Consider the following 17,474-nt stretch of genomic DNA (forward strand, 5'->3'; position numbering starts at 1 on the left):
GGTCAAGCAGTTCATCGCAGCAGATATTCCATGCTTTCCCCAAGTCATCCGGCAATGGCAAATCCCACTCGACCTCTCTTTCCCAGAAACGCTGAAACAATACTTTTGCACTGATGACGAACAGACTGACGATCCCAAGAAGGTCAAAAATCCTGGTGGATGCTTGCAGTACCATACGCTTGGTGCTGATACTGCATCTCACGGTGCTCGGAACGTTTTCTGTAGGAAAGGAAAGGAGGTCATTTCTGGTCTCCAGTGCAGACCCAGAACCTTATCTGCCTTGTCATTCTGTAATGTCATCATCCTCCAATAAGCCTCATAGTTCTGCAGAATTTGTGGCCCTTTTTTGCAACTTCATGCCTGCATCTGCCATGATTGCCTTTGCAACTCTACATATTTCTGTGGCCTGTCTCACTGATGATGCTCCGGTAACTAAATGGTCAACATAGAAAGACTCTTTCAATATGTCAGCAACACGTTTATGCTCATTCTCTTGCTTCTCCAGGTGAGAAAGTATTGTCGCATTAAGTAGATATGGGCTGGCAGATGTACCAAAGGGTGCCCTTGTCATTCGCCATTCTTCCACCTTTGGAAGTGCATGAGGGTCACTTGGTGTTTTTTCGTACCAAAGGAACCTGAGTGCGTTTCTGTCTTTTGGCTGCAAAAAAAAATTTGCAAAAATGCCTTCTCTATGTCAGTGGTGAGTGCCACAACATGCAGTCGAAAGCAAAGCATAATTCGAGCTAAATCTGCAATAAGTTGGGGCACGTTTTCCAGCTGGTGGTTGAGTGAAAGCTTTCCTGGCATGTGTGCTGAGCAGTAAAAAATAATTCGCATTCATATTAAACACAACGGGAGCAACGCCCTGCTCTTTGTCGATCGCCGAGGGCAAAGGTTGCCTCCATCAAGGTAGTGCCGAGGTGGTGCCGTCTCCACTCTCCATTCCGGCCAGACGAAGGGTCCATTTTGCTTTCTCTAAGAAAGGCGTCTGGAGTGCGCACGTGCGGTTAAAACAAACACAAGAATACAAAACAGAACAAATGTCACATTCATGAGTAGACTGAATTAGCAATTCAGTCCACTGTGAATGCAGCTTGAAGGCTAACTGCAACAAAAAGTTGGGCCACATAAAAAGCTTAGTTTCAGATAGCGTAGCTGCAGAGCAGCTTCTGTACAAAATTTTATGTTTCAAATAGGAGTGGATAAATCATGAAGGGCTTGCAAAAGTAGACGTTTTTGACACCAAAATTGAGGAACGCCACCACTGTCACTCGCCAGAAGTTAAAAAATTAAATTATACGGTTCTACATGCCAAAACTGCGATATGATTATGAGGGAGACACAGGGAAGAACTCAAGATTAATTTTGACTCCTTGCAATTTTTAGCATGCACCCAATGCACAGTACACGAGTGCTTTTGCCTTCCACCCCTATCGAAATGCAGCCTCCACGGCAGAGATTTGGTCCCGCAACCTCACGTTTAGCAGCGCAACACCAAAGCCACTAAGCAACCATAGTGGGCATCACTCGTCGGAAGTGACGCGCAAACAAGAATACATGGCTCTAAGCATAAGCCGTTGCTAGTAGCTTCCCACAGCATGCCGAGAAATCTCAAAGGCAACATGCTGGGACTTACCGCATTCTTGCGCATATAAGCCACACCAAAAATGTGAAAATATAAATGGTAAAGTCAAGATGCGGATTACACACAAATTTCACCTTAAGGTGTGGCTTAATGGCAACATAAACAGCACTGACATGAAGCCACACCTCAAGCCAAAGTTCTCCACTATTAAATGTTTCGTTATCTCCTAGGCAACCCGAACCCCACGTGGTGAAGCACCCTCTCCCCTCTTTCATACTCGCCCATTCTCCTCTTTTCTTCAGACTGACATTTTGCATTCTCACTGAGTTAGAAGCTGGCAAAACAGAACTCGGATCATGAGTGCTGCACGTGACAACAGTCCTTTACAGCATAAAAAATTACAGTAAAACCTCGTTAATTTGACCCTCATTAATTTGGAAAATAGGATAATTTGGACTCATTCTTTGGTCCCAGCATTATTTTGTGCAATCAAACTCTCGTTAATTCGGAGGTACTTGGTCGTACATCAGTTAATTTGGACAACTCTCGGAGCTCAGCAAGGGCCACAAATGTGCGACGCAAAAGAGCAAAAATGGTGCTAGCATCCAACCGTCATTGTCATCAGTGGTAGTCGTACATGAATGACAGCAATGCTGGAATGCTTTGTCCTCAACTGTGCCTTTTATGCCTTTATTCTTGCGTTTACTGCCGTGCATAACACCGTGTCAGCCGCATGCCTTCACAAGTGTGTAGCCGCCATCCACGATCACGTCTATCGCAACCCAGTTTTGTTCGCAGTGGTTACGGCAAACATTAGTTTCCTTTTGAATCAGTGCAATGCTCGTGAGGATGAAGAGCACCGATTACATCGTGATGGACAGTTTATCTATTGGTGACCAGCTCACTGGAGAAAAAATAATCGGGATGTACACACGGTAGTGAAAAGCATGTCTCAGATAAAGACACACGCTGTGGCTGCGCCGCGGCCGCACTGCGAATGAAGTCATGAGGCCTCCGCCGCAGGGAGTGCTAATTAGTGATGAAATGAGGAGAACAGCTGCTTCCGCACTGCGTTTGTGCAAAACAGAAACAGGATTTGCCGATTCACTCAGTAAATAAAAGCGTGCTGATGTAGCAAGCATCTGTTTATAGTTTTCTTGATACCCTCAATGATTCGACATTCTGTTAATTCAGACATTTCTTTTTCGGTCCCGTGAAAGCTAACTTAAAGAGGGTGTCCTCTATCAGCACCACCAAAGAGATGTAGAACAGAGCCACTAGCCAAAGATACAATGTGAACAGTCGTGCATCCGCGAGAATGCTTTTATAAATATTTGTGTGTTGTTGTGTGCAGTTATTTCTGTGCATTATAAGAGCAGATTTTTTTGTTTCTTTGGGATGTAGTAATTGTACAAGGACGTGGGTATTATGCAGAAAAATATGGTACAGTCGGAACCCGCAACAACGAAATTCCCGCGACAACGAAACATTTTCGTATCCCTGGCGAACGCCCATAGGATTCAACGCCTTTCGTACCTCTCAGCAACGAAATGTAGCTGTACTGCAATCCCGTATCAACGAAATTTGCCGGAACGTAACTCCGCATATTGCGTAAGGCTAGCAGGCTCCAAAATGTGCTCAAATGCGATTGTTTTGCATTAAAATTGCGTAAAATACCACCACATTACACTTGTGTGGGCGCCGCCATTTTTGTTCACAAGAACAACCTAGCGCCGGAAGTGATCAGTGCGCTGGAAACACGTCATGGCCGCCATCTTGTTTGTTGATTGCCCATTTGAAGCGGCACCATGAGCGGCACGCACGTTGCTACTGACATGTGACGACGGTTTTTTGCACGCCTACCAGGCGAGATCGTTGTTTGAAACGCGCGTTCATTTTGCGTTCCCCACGGTTGACGACTCGGCGAGGCCTAGGCCAATCGCGTGAGGCGAGACTGAACGCAAACTGGACGCGCGTTTCGAACAACAATCCCCGATCGCGGCAGTGCACTGCATAATGTGCGCCTCGGTGAGAAAAATGCAGCAAAAACAAAGAAATCCACGTCCCACCTACGTGGAATTGTTTAAGGCGCTTGAGATGGCGGTCGCGGCATATGGAGTGACACGCATGGGGCCATGATTGACCGATCGTCCGGGAATGCGCATCCGTTGCTTCAAGAACGCTGGTTTTGGTGCCACCCGAGAGGCATCGTGTACAGATTATACGCCGGATGTAGATTTGCGCGAAATGGTCGTTATCTCGATCGTTTGCCTTAGCGTACACGAGATACGATCACTTTTACGATTGGCACCGACCGCATCGGCGCCTACGGGACACAGCGTGCGCAGGAGAAATGCTGCTGCATGCGCTGTTGCTCTGTGTCCGGTGCCGAGTTACGCAAAATCTCGGCAAGTGATCGCATCTCCGAAAGCAGATGACCGAGAATTCTGCGCTACGGCAGTACTGCCACTGCTGGTCGACGCATGTGGCACACTTTGTACTGTCAACAATGCGGTTCTATATCCTCGAGCAAAGCTTGCAAAGTAGGCTAACGGAATTCGGACAGTAAAATTTTGTTCTGTGATGCATTACCTATCTGTGCTGTCTCTTTTCGCAACAACGAAATTCTCGCGACAGCGAATTTTTTCGCGTTTCCCGCCGATTTCGTTACTGCGAGGTTCAACTGTATGTCATCGCCACCAACCACGAGCTGCACTCGTCATCTGCTTATGTGCTATATATTTAAAGGCTGCTAATAAGAAAACTAGACAACTACAAGCCCTACAGCTTTGCAAAGATAGCTTCAGTCGTATATCCTACCAACTTATAATCAATTTAGCCAAAACAAAATTCCGTTGCAGTTGGCCTTCAACGGCTGAGGATAAAGCTGAACTGGCCCCGAAGCATTGTATGCAGTACATCCCTGTTTCAGTTGGAGTCAATGGTTGCTTCACTCCACTGTGGACAGCAACATGTGTACAGAAATCTACAATTCAGCAGCATATACCTTCATTCCCCTTATATGTAATACAGTAAAAGCTCGTTAATTCGAATTCCGCGGGGATGCTATGAAAATTCGAATTATACAAAATTCGAACTAATGAAAGTCAGAGAAAAAAATCGCTCGGTTAAGGCGCGTATATAGTCTGACGTGGCGTGAGCACGCGCGCACACACGCGCACACGCTACGTCACGTTGGCGTGAATAACGTCTATACTTCGAAGCTCTGGCGCAGCCAACGTAACCAGACGCGGCCAGCACGGTCCGACGCGCCCGACGTCGAGATGGCTCTTGCTCCATCCACGCGTTTGTCGCGCTGACTGGGGCGGAGAAAAAAAAAGTCTCCGTCTCGCGCGAAAAGCGAAGCATCGATTGCGATAGAAAATTAGTAGATAGCTATACGAAGTAAGGATAATAGTTTTATCGGCCGTATAAACTTGTAAGCATTTGCTTACTAACTAAATTAACAAGCACTGTGTCACGCGCGCACAGGTGAGCATGAACGCATCTCGCTCTATGACCGCGGAAACTCGCTGAAAAACGCTGGAGTGAGGGCACGCAGCAGTAGCAGCGAGCGAATTGACGTTCGTACAGCTCTCGCTTTAACGCAAACGAAACGTAAAAAGCACATCGCATATGAAGCTAGCGGCAATATGCGCACTCTGCAAACATCGCAGATCGCTTTGAAGACGAGGCCCACGCGGGCGCGCACTTTGGCCACGACGCAGATCGCTTTCAAGATGCGGCGGCCGCATGGCCGCGCCGTAAGCAGCAGCCACCTCAGCCGCCGAAGATCGTCCCCCGGTCCCTCCCTCGCCTCACCCACCTGCCTCGCGCGCGACAGGAGAGGGCGCGCTCCGCCCCACCTTCCCCTCTCGCGCACGCGAGATTGAGCCGCGTTCGCCGGCTCACCCTCGCACGCTCGTACGCAAAGAACATGGCGCGCAGCGAGGGTGTTATCGTCCTTGCCGCTGATCGAAAAAGCAAAGCTGCGCGACCCGCGCGGCGACACCAGCGTGCTCCCGCGCACTAGCACTCTCCCCATCCACGATGATGCGGAGTTCGAATTATCGGTGGCGTGCGGATTTCAGTGTGAATTAGCGGGATGTGTTACATATTGCTTTCAATACATTGTGGGACGGACCGCGGCAACTAATTCGAATTATCCGAAATTTCGAATTAACGAGTAGTGAATTAACGAGCTTTTACTGTACTCAAATTGCATAATAGCCCATCATAGTTGAATTTATAATGATGATGATGATCAAGAATCTGACGTGCTGTAACATCTACTAAGTTGGCAGTCTGCACATGGCCCTTCGCAGTAAACATTGGCACTCGTTAGCATCACTGAAAGCAGCTGGCCCACCAGTGCTATTGGCTGATTTCGTGGTCGCGAGAGCTTTCTCAGTAATACATAATAGCTCATCTTTAGTTAAACAGATAAAGCATATATATGTTTGCGATCTCAAAAAGATTGGAAAATTATTTCATCTTTGCAATGAGCATAGCTGCATCTGCTGTGTGTGGCCTCTGAGATGGCAGCAGCGTGCTGCGTAGCATAGTCTACCACAGACACCACATGGTGCCGTGACAAGACTTTTTGAAGCCATGACACAACTTTTGGCTGGGGCTTCGCCCTCTTGCCTTCTCTGCTGTGTAGCTTTCAGCATGCTAGTGGAGATGAAAGGAAGGAGAGAGAAAGCAGGGCATCAGTATAACTCCACTTGCAGTTGAAGGATGTGAAAAACTATGTGGCATGATATTCATGAGACAACATCCTTTAACCGTGAGGCCATTCTAAAATTAGTTAGAAAGGCATTTCAGGGCCCTTTTAGGCAAAGCAGAAATTCGTATGTCATGGAATCCATGTTCCGTAAACATTTTTGGCTAACTGTACAAGTCGTGCATCACATTGTGCAGAGAATCATATGCAGTAGAGCCTTGTTGATTGATTTCACGAGACCGAAGGAAATGTCCAAGTTAACCAATATCGAATTATCATGGGTATCAAGAAAACAATGAACAAATTGTTTGTTTCGGCTTCAACACCTTTGCCTTGTTTGTGACATTGTGCATGCAGTCATTGCACGTAGTCAAAACAAAGCGATTGTTTGCTGCAACCAATGCAGAAGAAGCCACAGTAGCTATCGACATAATCATGGACCAGAATGGTGACTATGCAGTTCTGAAGGTACGCAGTCGACATGCAAACCAAGTCAAAGCTAAACTACTGTTTGCTGCAGGCACTGAGGAAGAAACTATAGTCGCTATCGACACGATTGTGGATGGCGACTACGCAGTTATGAAGGCACACGGCCAATGCAAGAATAAAGGCTATAAAGGCAGAAATAGGCAAAAAGTGTTCTAGCATTTCTGTCATTCACGTATGATTTCCACTGATGACTACGGCAGTGTGGACTCCACTGCTTTGTCTCAGTTAGATGCCAGCACCGTTCTTCCTCTTTTGCAGCACACATTTGCAGAACTCCGCACTCGCCAAGTTACAAGCGTTGTCCAAACTAACAAATGTGCAGCCAAATATGTCCATATTTATCAGAGTTTGATTGAATTAAATAATGCATCCGCCTGCCGGGACCAGAGGATTGGTCCGAATTATTGGATTTTCTGAATTAACGAGGGTTGAATTAACGAGGGTTGAATCAACAAGGTTTTACTGTAACGGACTGCACAGACTCCCAAGTTGAAGAAGTTCACAACATGACAGCACCTCAGGAAGGGTGAAGGCGGTATGCAGATATGAAGGAGAATCGTAAGGAGCACACGACCTTCCTGATCCATGCATACATGTTCTTTTTGAGAAGCATTTGTTGCTACATTCTTGACTTGTCAGGAAGTACACATACAGCTTATTGCAAAAGAATAAAGGCCAGTTGGCCATTGTTGGCAATGGGCAACTGGCCTTTAATTTCTTGTCATCGAGTATACACAGCAGCTGAAAATCAAACCCACAACTTTGCACTCAGTAGCAGAAGTGCATTCACCACTGAGCCAGGAGAGCAGGCCCAATCTGTGCTACGTAGAAGGTGGGAGTGGAAGACATACCTGCCCTGCAAGGCCCTTGGCTTTGCGAGGCCGCCTCTGGGCCTTGGGTTTCTTGGCACCTCCACGTGGTGAGGGTGCACTGTGTATTTCATGCAGTGCTCGCTTGGGGTCTTCTAGCAGCTGCATCTGGTAAGAAAATAAAAAATCGAGACGAGAAACAGAACATTAGGATAGTGCTGATTAACAGTCCCAACCTTGATATAACAAACACGGATAAAATAAATTATTGAATATAACGAAGTACTGTACCTACTCCAATCACCCTTTTCCACACACACCTATTTTCCGAGAAACTCGGCCTGATAATTGCTTGCACGTTACAATCAGATATGAAACCAAAACCCCGTTCGCAGCGTCAGCAACAGCCTACTGTCAGAGCCGTCAGGTGCAGCGTCATTGCCATAACAAAATGGCAACAGAGCACATTTTGCGTTACCCAACTTTTGGGAGATTTCGCATGACTCAGCACCAAATGTGTCAGTGTAATCGGCTGCCAGCATTTCTGGCGCTGTGCCAAGCTTGCTTTATGCGCACAGTGCCAGAAGCACTGTCGGACATATGCTTCGACAAGTCCAATGAAGAGTAATAGCAGTATCTCTAAAATTGATCGCTTGAGAATACTGTCCCTGTATGCTTGATATCTAGGCCAATAAAGCACAAATGGCAACGACAATCCACCACTTTCATTATGAAAGCTCATTAAAAAAAAAATCCCTCCTGTGAATGTAGATTCAGCCCATCTCGTTTTTTTTTATCACAAATGTGAAGAGCAAGCTATATTTCTCTTTTATGAATCGGCGGCCTATCACATTCAGGTGAACTTTTATTCTCCAAGTCTGCGGAAATTAGGTGCACGCTAGATTTGCGGTGTGCTATTATTTAGTAAATACGGTAAATCTAAAATTTGATTGGCCATGTTTTATTTTAATAAGTATTCTACCGTTATAATGAAACCGAAAATGCAGAATTTGAAACAGTAACAGCCAACCAAAGCAAATATTTGTTTGCTCACAGCTAAAGATATATAGTCAACACCCACTTTTTCAGACTCCCTAAAGGTCACCAAAACATCAAAAAAATCCTAGAAGTCCGAAAAAATGAATGTGTGCCTTTTACTACCGTAAGGGCTCAAATCCCCACAGGCACATCCGAAATAGGTCTGAAGGGTTGCCAGTGCACTAGTTAGGTTCAATGGTGCTCATACTGTGACAGGAGATGGCGAGTGCACACGTGTATAACTAACGAATACATAAAGTGGCCCCACGACAGTGGCTTTTTACAGTGAAGCTGTATATGGCTAAGGTTCCATACATTTTTGTTCTCCGTGAACAAAACCTATCATCATCCATAGCTCACACCCCGTAAGCAAGCAAAAAATGCAACGGCTCAGAGCCCCATAAGGCAGAGGCTACAAGCACTCAGCAAAGTGAAGCGAACAGTGCTTAAATTCTTTCTGATCACCCGTACAAGATACAGAACAGCCTGTCAAAAACTGTCATGATCAATGGCTCATACTCCTGTGAACAATGGCTCATACCCCTGTAAGTAAGCACTCACAGTCCCGTAAGGTTCATGGCTACTCACTTTGCATGAATTAGTTGCAATGACACTACCCCCTGTTGTTGTTGGTGATTTCAACATGGATGTGTCAGTACCGAAAAGGGAGCGATTTACACGTTCTGTGTTGCAGACACATCCCTTGCGATCCGACCCAACCGACCACCCAGTGGCATACGTGCAACGATTTGACATTATCAAAGAATGTAATTGCAGTTGCAAGTGAAATAATGACCACCAATCAATACGATAAATGAGTGTGCGTGCCTTTCGTCGTGGTGACCACCCATCAAGACAATAAATGAGTTCGTACCTTTGTTCAAAATTATGTGTCACTTCCATGTCGTGTCCTAAACAGCTTCGATGGTCAACCACCTTCACAGAGTGGCATGGCTTATGATTTTTACTCTTAATGTGCTTCACTGCAATACATCACGTAAGCTCAGTTCACCGCAAACACTACTATGTTGCAGCGAAGCTGACTTTTGGGAGCCAGCATTACGCAATGCTCGATTTGTCACGTGCTTTCCGCGCTTCGAAGTCATCGGAAAAGATGACAAAGATGGAGTAGGTGCCATTGCTGTCAGTGGCAAATTCTTTCAATGAAAAACACAGCACCGGACAACAGGAAGCTTCGTAGCAACCGTCTAAGCAGGCGGGCCTATCTTAGCCGCAGTTGTAACTACGGCTGCCATCAGATCGGCTTGCAAGAGTACTTGTTCAAGGCTGTGAGATAATCAAAATGACAGCATGACAGCAGCAGTGGCTTCACTTAATGCCATTTTGGACCTGCAGTCAACGCAAAAAGTCTGAAAAATCGGACGGTGAAGGTTTTCAGACGGTGTACATTGGCTCTATGGGGTACGTGACGTTGCCGCGAAGGCGTCCAAATTATCAGGCATGTCCAAAAAATCAATCGTAGAATGTATTTTGATAACAAATATGTCAAATACTCAGCAAGAGCTGCTTGAAATCACACATTCCTGATGCGCATGCGCATTTTGGAATGGCTTGGCTTGGCTGGCTTGCACAGGGCAATCACATTTGATCCCGTTCATCCTGTAGTTGCACATTAATGACGGTGCCAAGTACATTTTAACAAGCTGGAATAGTCCATGCACTACATAGCGTCACAGGATTCACTCGCCTATGTGCCCTCTCCCCCTAGCGTGCATGTCTCTTCATCTGCCCTTGCCATGGTTGCACATGGCTGTACATACACAGGGCATGTGCCGTATCTTGGAGGTAATCTGCAACAAGTGTGAGCTGAGATGGCTAGTGTCTTGATGCACATTGTGTTCCCGCACGTCTAGTGTTGGCAGTCGCATAATCCCAAGTTTCCCAGGCACAGTACAAAGCCCTCACTCGTGTTTTGACAGGAAGTGTTGATGGTCATCAAGCGAGATCTTTTCATGTTTGCTTGAGCTGATACTGGTATTGATAAAACGTGACGCTGGTAAAACGACAAACCTCACTTCATGTTGTTGTCTCTTTGCTATCACCATCAATTCTTTGCCTTACTGGCGAAACTGCAGCTTTTTTGTTTTTTTTCTGAGGCCAAATATTTGTATCTTCCACACCCTTTTTAATTTTTGACCACAAACTGATAACAGCTGCAGGGACTAAGTGTGGTTAGCCATGGCGTCCAAGATTTATTGTGTTGCAGAACTCAACACGCACAAATCCTGGACGCTGTGAGCCACAACAATGCATTGCTCCCGGCGCAATCTGCATTGCATGCACTGGCACTCATAACCACACTGTTATGGCTCGACGTCCTTGCAATATATTTATAGGCGCTTATTGACAAGATATTGACAGGAATGTTCTGGGAATTTGTAAAATTATTTTTAATGCCGACACTTGAAAACATCTAATTAATGAAATTCACAATTCCCATAGTTTGTTGCTGCAAGTACAACTTCGTTGTATCGAGATTTGGAAGTATAACAAATGAGTTTGACTTGCACACTCACCAGGAGTGGCTTGCACAAAGCATTTTACATACATTACCAATGATTAAAAACTTAAAAGCTTTGTGCAAGTGACATTGAGCTGCCACAGAGAACGTTGGCAATGGACAAAGCCTTGCACAAGTGTCTATGCTATGCCACTTGGCAACTCATCACCCCTATCACAAAGCTTTCTAACAGCAGGTAAATTTGCCTATAGGCAGAAAGCATCATGCAAGCTGCCCTAGAAAAATGTTATGAACCACAAGGGCGACAAAGGTACATTGTTGCCCGAGGTTGCACTGTGGAATTAAGGGGTGCACTGCAGTAGAAACATAAAGAGGTATACATTACGATTATCGTTTCAAAGGTGAATGCCTCATCTGCAAAAAAAGTTCTTTTTATTTTAATTTCTTTTTTACAGTGTAAGCTGTTATAGGCTCTACCTAATAGCCATTTCGGTTGGCGATGTTGTTCGCCACCGCCACAGGTGTCCATCGCTGCCATCGCCAGGAAAGAGAAAAACATACCCAGTGACTGCCGGGATCGTACCCAGGCCCTCTGCGCAAGCATCAGCTACTCTACCACTGCGCCACACCAGCGCTTGCTAGCTACTGCGGAAACATGCCCTATACAGGCATCCTAGCACACAAGGAATCACAAGATGTGAGATGCATGCCGTGTAGTATTTATACATGCTCACTTTGCATTGCAGTTGCATATTATTGCACAAGGTTGTACTCCATGCACCAGTTGCATTGTATCGCACCACTTGTTGTGTGATGTAAGTTGCATGCCGTGTGGGTCAATACGTGCAAACTTTGCATTGCAGTTGCATTGTATTCCACCAGGTGTCACAACATGTAAAAGTGCATCGTATCGTGCCACGTATCAAAGGATGTGACACGTACACCGCATGGTCCCGATGCCTGTGTTTATTCTTCGGTATACGTTATGGCACCTCCTTGCAAGGTACAACGCACTGCTGAAGAAGTGAATTGTAGAGCTACGTGCATGGCTACAAACAGGCACTGTCGGGGTAGGCAGACCACTGTCCAGAGAGCAGCACAAGCAGCAGCTTGCTGCCAACGCCAGGCAGACAGTTCAGTTCGTTCCCGCAAAAACAACCGTACAGTGTGTGTAAGAAGACCTCAGCATGTTGTGCCTGATACACAATGCAGCTTTTCGTGCACCAGGTCTTGTTTGGACTTTGTATTTATAAACAACAAAGAACCCGTAGTGCCCCACTGCATGTCCTTCGTTACCTACTTTTTGAACCATAAAGCACACCTGAGTGTGTTTCAGTAAATGTTGCGCAAATTTAAACCCTACTTTTTGTATAATCAGTAAATCAGTACTTGCAGTTACCATCTTCAAACAGTTTAAACCCTACTTTCCATATAATAAGTAAATCCGTACTTGCAGTTACTGTCTTCAAGCAGTTTATGACGGCCTCCTATAGAGTTGCTCCTCAGCTTACAGTGTGAATGTGCTACGTGTGCCGTGCAGCTTTGTGACTTTAGATAATAAAGCTAATGAACTTTTGCTAAATATAGCATGACAATGTTCTTCACTGATAAGTCAGCAGGATATCTACAATGAACATGTAATGTATATAAGAAAATTGCTTTCTTCTAATGCGAAGCATTCTTTGCCTCATTCATAGCACTTTGCCGATGGTATATTCTTGTCTCTCCTCATTTTGGGACTCTACAATAAAAAAATGTGTGGCTGATGGTGGAATCGAACCTCTGACTTCGGCAACAGCAGCTCAATGCTCTAATCATTAGGTCACGATCACACACATTTTTCTTGTACCAAAACCAACTAGCTCTGTGAGATATTTGGGCCAAGCATCATGTGCCAGTTTTTCTCATTCTTCTCTTGTGGCAGCTAGTGCTTTGAGATGTCATGTTAGACTCCACTACCTTTGGGATCAGCCCACATTCCTGAGTCCATTCCTGATAGCAGCTAATACTATGGAGAAGCTGCTGTGCAACAACATTGTACCAACTTCATAATTGGCCCAGAAAAGACAGAGTTTTTGATTTCTTCACCAAAGTACAAATTCCATTGTCACTTTAACATAGGCCACATGACATAGACACGTATATTATACAACACTTAGTCGCAGATGACATTTTAACTTGTGTTTCTCGTACTTATGTCCATCGACTGCCTATGAAAAAACCCAACAATCGGCATGTCGTAAACTCGTGATGAATAGCCACAGTAAAAATCATGTCGTCACCATCATGTGATCATGTTCAACATCTGGCTGTTGTCACACATGCTCACATCACACACATAACTGCTCGCCTTAGACAAACACGAAGCACCTGGTATAACGCTTAGCAGAACTACAAACAATGCTGGATACCTGCCAGCTACCTTCAAAATGCTTCCATGCCATCGATTTCTTCAGCGTGTGGGGATCTGCTCTTTACTTCTTTCTTTCGTTCTTTTCTTTTTAGAGTGCACCACTAAGGCACCTAATCATGCGACGAGCGACAGCACTGTACCTCGTAACGAAGCAAACGAGCACAGCGAAGATGAGGGCAAACGCGAACAACATGAAAAGACAGCAAGATCAAAGACAGCACGAGGAGGGAAGTGGAGGAGGAGGGTGCAGCGGAACCATGAGGCAGAGAGCGGAGGAAGAGGGTATGGTGAAAACGTGAAAAGAAAAAGTGTAGCGCAGTGCAAGATGGGCTATGGCGACGATAACTACGAGATGGCTCCAGAGTAGCGCATGTCATCAGGGTGCCTCAATGCACTTACTCACCTCCACTTCGTTTGCGGCGCATGCACATCGAGGCATTCTATGCGTTGTCTGTTCACCAAAGCACTGAGCACAGGTCTGTCTGTGGCAGCTGCTGTGAATCGTACCCAAGCGTCAGCCATGCACTGCCTCCCGCGATCTCCCCATTAGTGAGGCAGTCATGCCACACTTCACTCCATTTGGAACATGCCGCACGAGACAGATTGTCCTAGCCAGCCAATATATTGCGAGATGAAAACAAGTACAGTCGAACCTCGGTATATAGAACACGGATGTATATTAAATGCTTTCTATATCACCTGGAAAATCGCATGCATGTTTAATTTTTATTTCGAATGGGGTTGAACGTAAAATGAATATATCAAGCTCCGCCATGCCAGACCACGTGCGCTCTGTGGACAGGCAGTGAGCTTTCCCTCAACACCCTCAAAAATAGCAGTGGCGCGATGGGTGTTCCCGACTGCTGCGCACTACAGCTGCACACATCGATCGCACCGAGGGCGCTATTTGAACATAGCGGCATACACACATGGCGGCTTGGCTAGTCCGACAACATCGACGCATTCCGCTAGAATAGCAGCTTGGGCTTGTTGGTTTTCCATCCTGCTAGTAACAGTAACTAGTAACAACAAGGAGGGGGGCTTCGCTGTGATGCCGAAAGACGTCTACCAATATAAGGCGTTAGAGGCCATAAGTTCTGTTTTTAACAGTCATGAAAAGTCTGTTCTGCGGAAAGCAAAGTCAGCTGCAAAGAAGCTATGCGGAAATCTCAAACTCGACCGCCTTGTGCGTAGCATCGAAACTAGCAAAAAATCATCCCTTGACATGTTTTTCACTGTAAAAACGCATAAACCTGAGTGGCCCCTGCGGGTTATAGTATCTGAGAAGGGCACTTGGCAGAAAACGATTGCCCTGTTTTTGCAAGAAAAACTAAAGCGACTGTTGTCGATCCTTTCCAGGTGAAATCCTCAGACGCTGTAATAAGGTTTTTAAAAGACAATTCTAGCACTGACTTTGCAGCATGCTCTGTAGATGTTAAAGACTTATATTATTCGATCCCCCAACATGAAATTTTGGAGTGCGTGGAAGAATGTATAGATGCACACGGTGCTGTCGCTTTTCAGAACGCCTCCGGGGTTTCAACTGGTGGGTTCCTGGAACTCCTTTCTGTATATTTGAAATCCACTTATGTTACGTGGGAAGGGAATGTGTACCTCCAGAAACGCGGCGTCTGTATAGGGTCATGTATTGCGCCAGTACTTAGCGATTTGTTTCTTGCCCAGAAAGATAGATTACTTCAGAACGCTCTAACCAGAACAAACGTCCGGGGAGTCTTTCGGTATGTTGACGATTACTTGGTTCTATGTGATGGCTCTGGCACGAATTCAGATGACGCAGTTTCGGAGGCACTAACATGCTTTAGTCATGCGCTTCAGCCGCTTGCCGTTACCCACGAGGTCCCCACGCAAGGGTCTTTGAGATTCCTTGATCTCCGACTCGAGCTCTCCAAAGGGAAGGTCTGCTGGGCCTATGAACCCAGAGGCGACAAGGCGCCACTGCCATTCGAATCGGCGCATTCAAAACTAGTGAAGAGAGCAATTGCAAACCTTTGTCTAACAAATGCGCTCAAAAAATCGTGCATCCACGCAATGGAACAAAGTTTTCGTCGGCAGGTTGACCGGCTTACTAGGGCTGGTTACCCGTCGCACCTTCTTGTGTCCGTTGCGGAAAAAATGAGCAAGAACCTAAAACTCAAGCGTGCCCATGGCGAGCCAGGTAGCGAGAAGCCGAAAGAAAAAACGACGGACCGTGGCCCTGCCATACGTGCACAACGTATCTCACTGCCTGAAAAAGATTGGGCGCAAAGCTGGTGTTAATGTAGTGCTTACTGCCCCGAACAAACTAAAAAGCCTCTGCCGACGCGTCAATGCTGAAGAGCCGACAAACCAGGAAGGGTGCACGACTAATCACCAGAATCGTTTTGTGGAGTGCACGGAAGCCGTTGTGTATTCAATACCTCTGAAATGTGGAAAAAGGTATGTAGGGCAAACTTCTAGATGCACAAATGAGAGACTGAAGGAACACAAACTTAGCGTCGAGCAGGCTAACAGGAATCTTGGCATACATATCAGGGATTGCCCCTCAAAAGATTGCGCCGCAGAATTTAGACGCTGTGAAGTGCTGAAGAAACACAATGACCAGCTGGTCCGGGAGATAATTGAGGCGGCCGAGATTACTAGACTTCGTGACCAATGCGTTAGCACGCCGTCCTTGTTACTGACAAAAAAAGAACTTGAGCTTTTGCACGTGCAACCGCTATCTTGAGTGTATAAAAGAAAAAAAGTGCTTGTTTCACATGATGTGCGATCACGTGACTGCGACACGTGAGGGCAATGTTTATAAGAAGCCGTGTTTCTTTCGGAATAAACGTTGTTGAAAGTCAGCGCTTGTGGTGTTTTCTTGTCTCGTCCCTTGTCTACATTTTGCGCTGTTACTAGCAGGATCGACGCATTGCATTTGCCCCACTGACTCCTCCTCGGTGCCGCGCTCTGTGCCTGCCGCACCTCGCAAGAACTGGCGGATTGCAACTGCAAAGACGTGCGACAGTGCACACTCACTGGGCTCACTCATAGATGCCTTGGCAGATGCCACTTAATACTTTGTTAATGACAGTGTTTCAAAATTATTCTATTGACGGACGTGGAGGTCGCAGAAGTAACAGCCAAACGAAGACGCTGCCGAAATTGACCCCGCAAGCGCTGATGTTGCCCCGCTCCCGACTTCAACTGAGGCTGTAGCTGTTTTCACTACAGTGGCATCAGAAAGGGCACCGGCCTATCGCTTATGGATCTTTTAGACTATGTTGAGGACTCTGTGTTTAAGCATGTGGCTGCAAATAAGGAGCAGGCTGCACTACTGCAGTACTTTCAGCCAAATAAATAAATACTTTGTGTGAAGCTTCAAGTATTTACTGTGCCAGGATTGGGGCACGATCGGGGATCGTTGTTTGGAGCATGCAATTGGCCTACGCTAATTGCGTGCAATGCAACCAACCGCGCGCTTCCTGCCAACGAAGTCAGCGCGGCCTAGGCCAATTGTGTGTGGCGCAACCGAATGCGCACCCCGAACAACGATTCCCGATCGTGCCTTTCGTTCATTGATTCATTTGCAGAAGCTTTTGACACATCTTTTAGAGGATTTTATATATTGAATTCTGGCTATATCGAACTATTTCGCGATCACCACGCTGTGTTCGATATATCGAGGTTCGACTGTATAGAGCTGCACTCAAATTTCGCATTAGGGAGCATGATAACCATCGGTGAATTTTTTCTTTGTTTATATCGAGCACAAGCAGCAGAGCTCCCTGCCAAGTTGGCAAGCACCTCACTTCATTTGTTTTGGCGCAAAAGGAACACCAAGCGTGCCGTGGACAGGCTGCCCCAGCTGATGCAGGAATCGCACACACAGAGCCAAATGCCATAACTCATAGGAGGGCGCTGCATTGGCCGGGGCTGCCTCTGTCGGTACA

The 17,474-nt window shown here is 46.1% G+C and overlaps 1 protein-coding gene across 6 annotated transcripts in view; it reads right to left on the reverse strand.

Moving 5' to 3' along the window:
* LOC126542835 (mediator of RNA polymerase II transcription subunit 12-like protein) overlaps positions 1 to 17,474 on the reverse strand; it is a 232,660-nt gene that overhangs the window by 60,557 nt on the left and 154,629 nt on the right. For all 6 annotated transcript variants that reach the window (XR_008615000.2, XM_055077484.2, XM_055077485.2 and 3 more), the window contains exon 36: positions 7,652 to 7,777. Coding sequence is in view for 5 of the 6 variants with exons in the window: in XM_055077484.2 (XP_054933459.2) it covers positions 7,652 to 7,777 (126 nt within the window). In the remaining variant the exon portion in view is untranslated. The remainder of the gene's footprint in view (positions 1 to 7,651; positions 7,778 to 17,474) is intronic.

This window comes from Dermacentor andersoni, chromosome 2 (assembly GCF_023375885.2).
Source record: "Dermacentor andersoni chromosome 2, qqDerAnde1_hic_scaffold, whole genome shotgun sequence".
Taxonomy (NCBI): Eukaryota; Metazoa; Arthropoda; class Arachnida; order Ixodida; family Ixodidae; genus Dermacentor; species Dermacentor andersoni.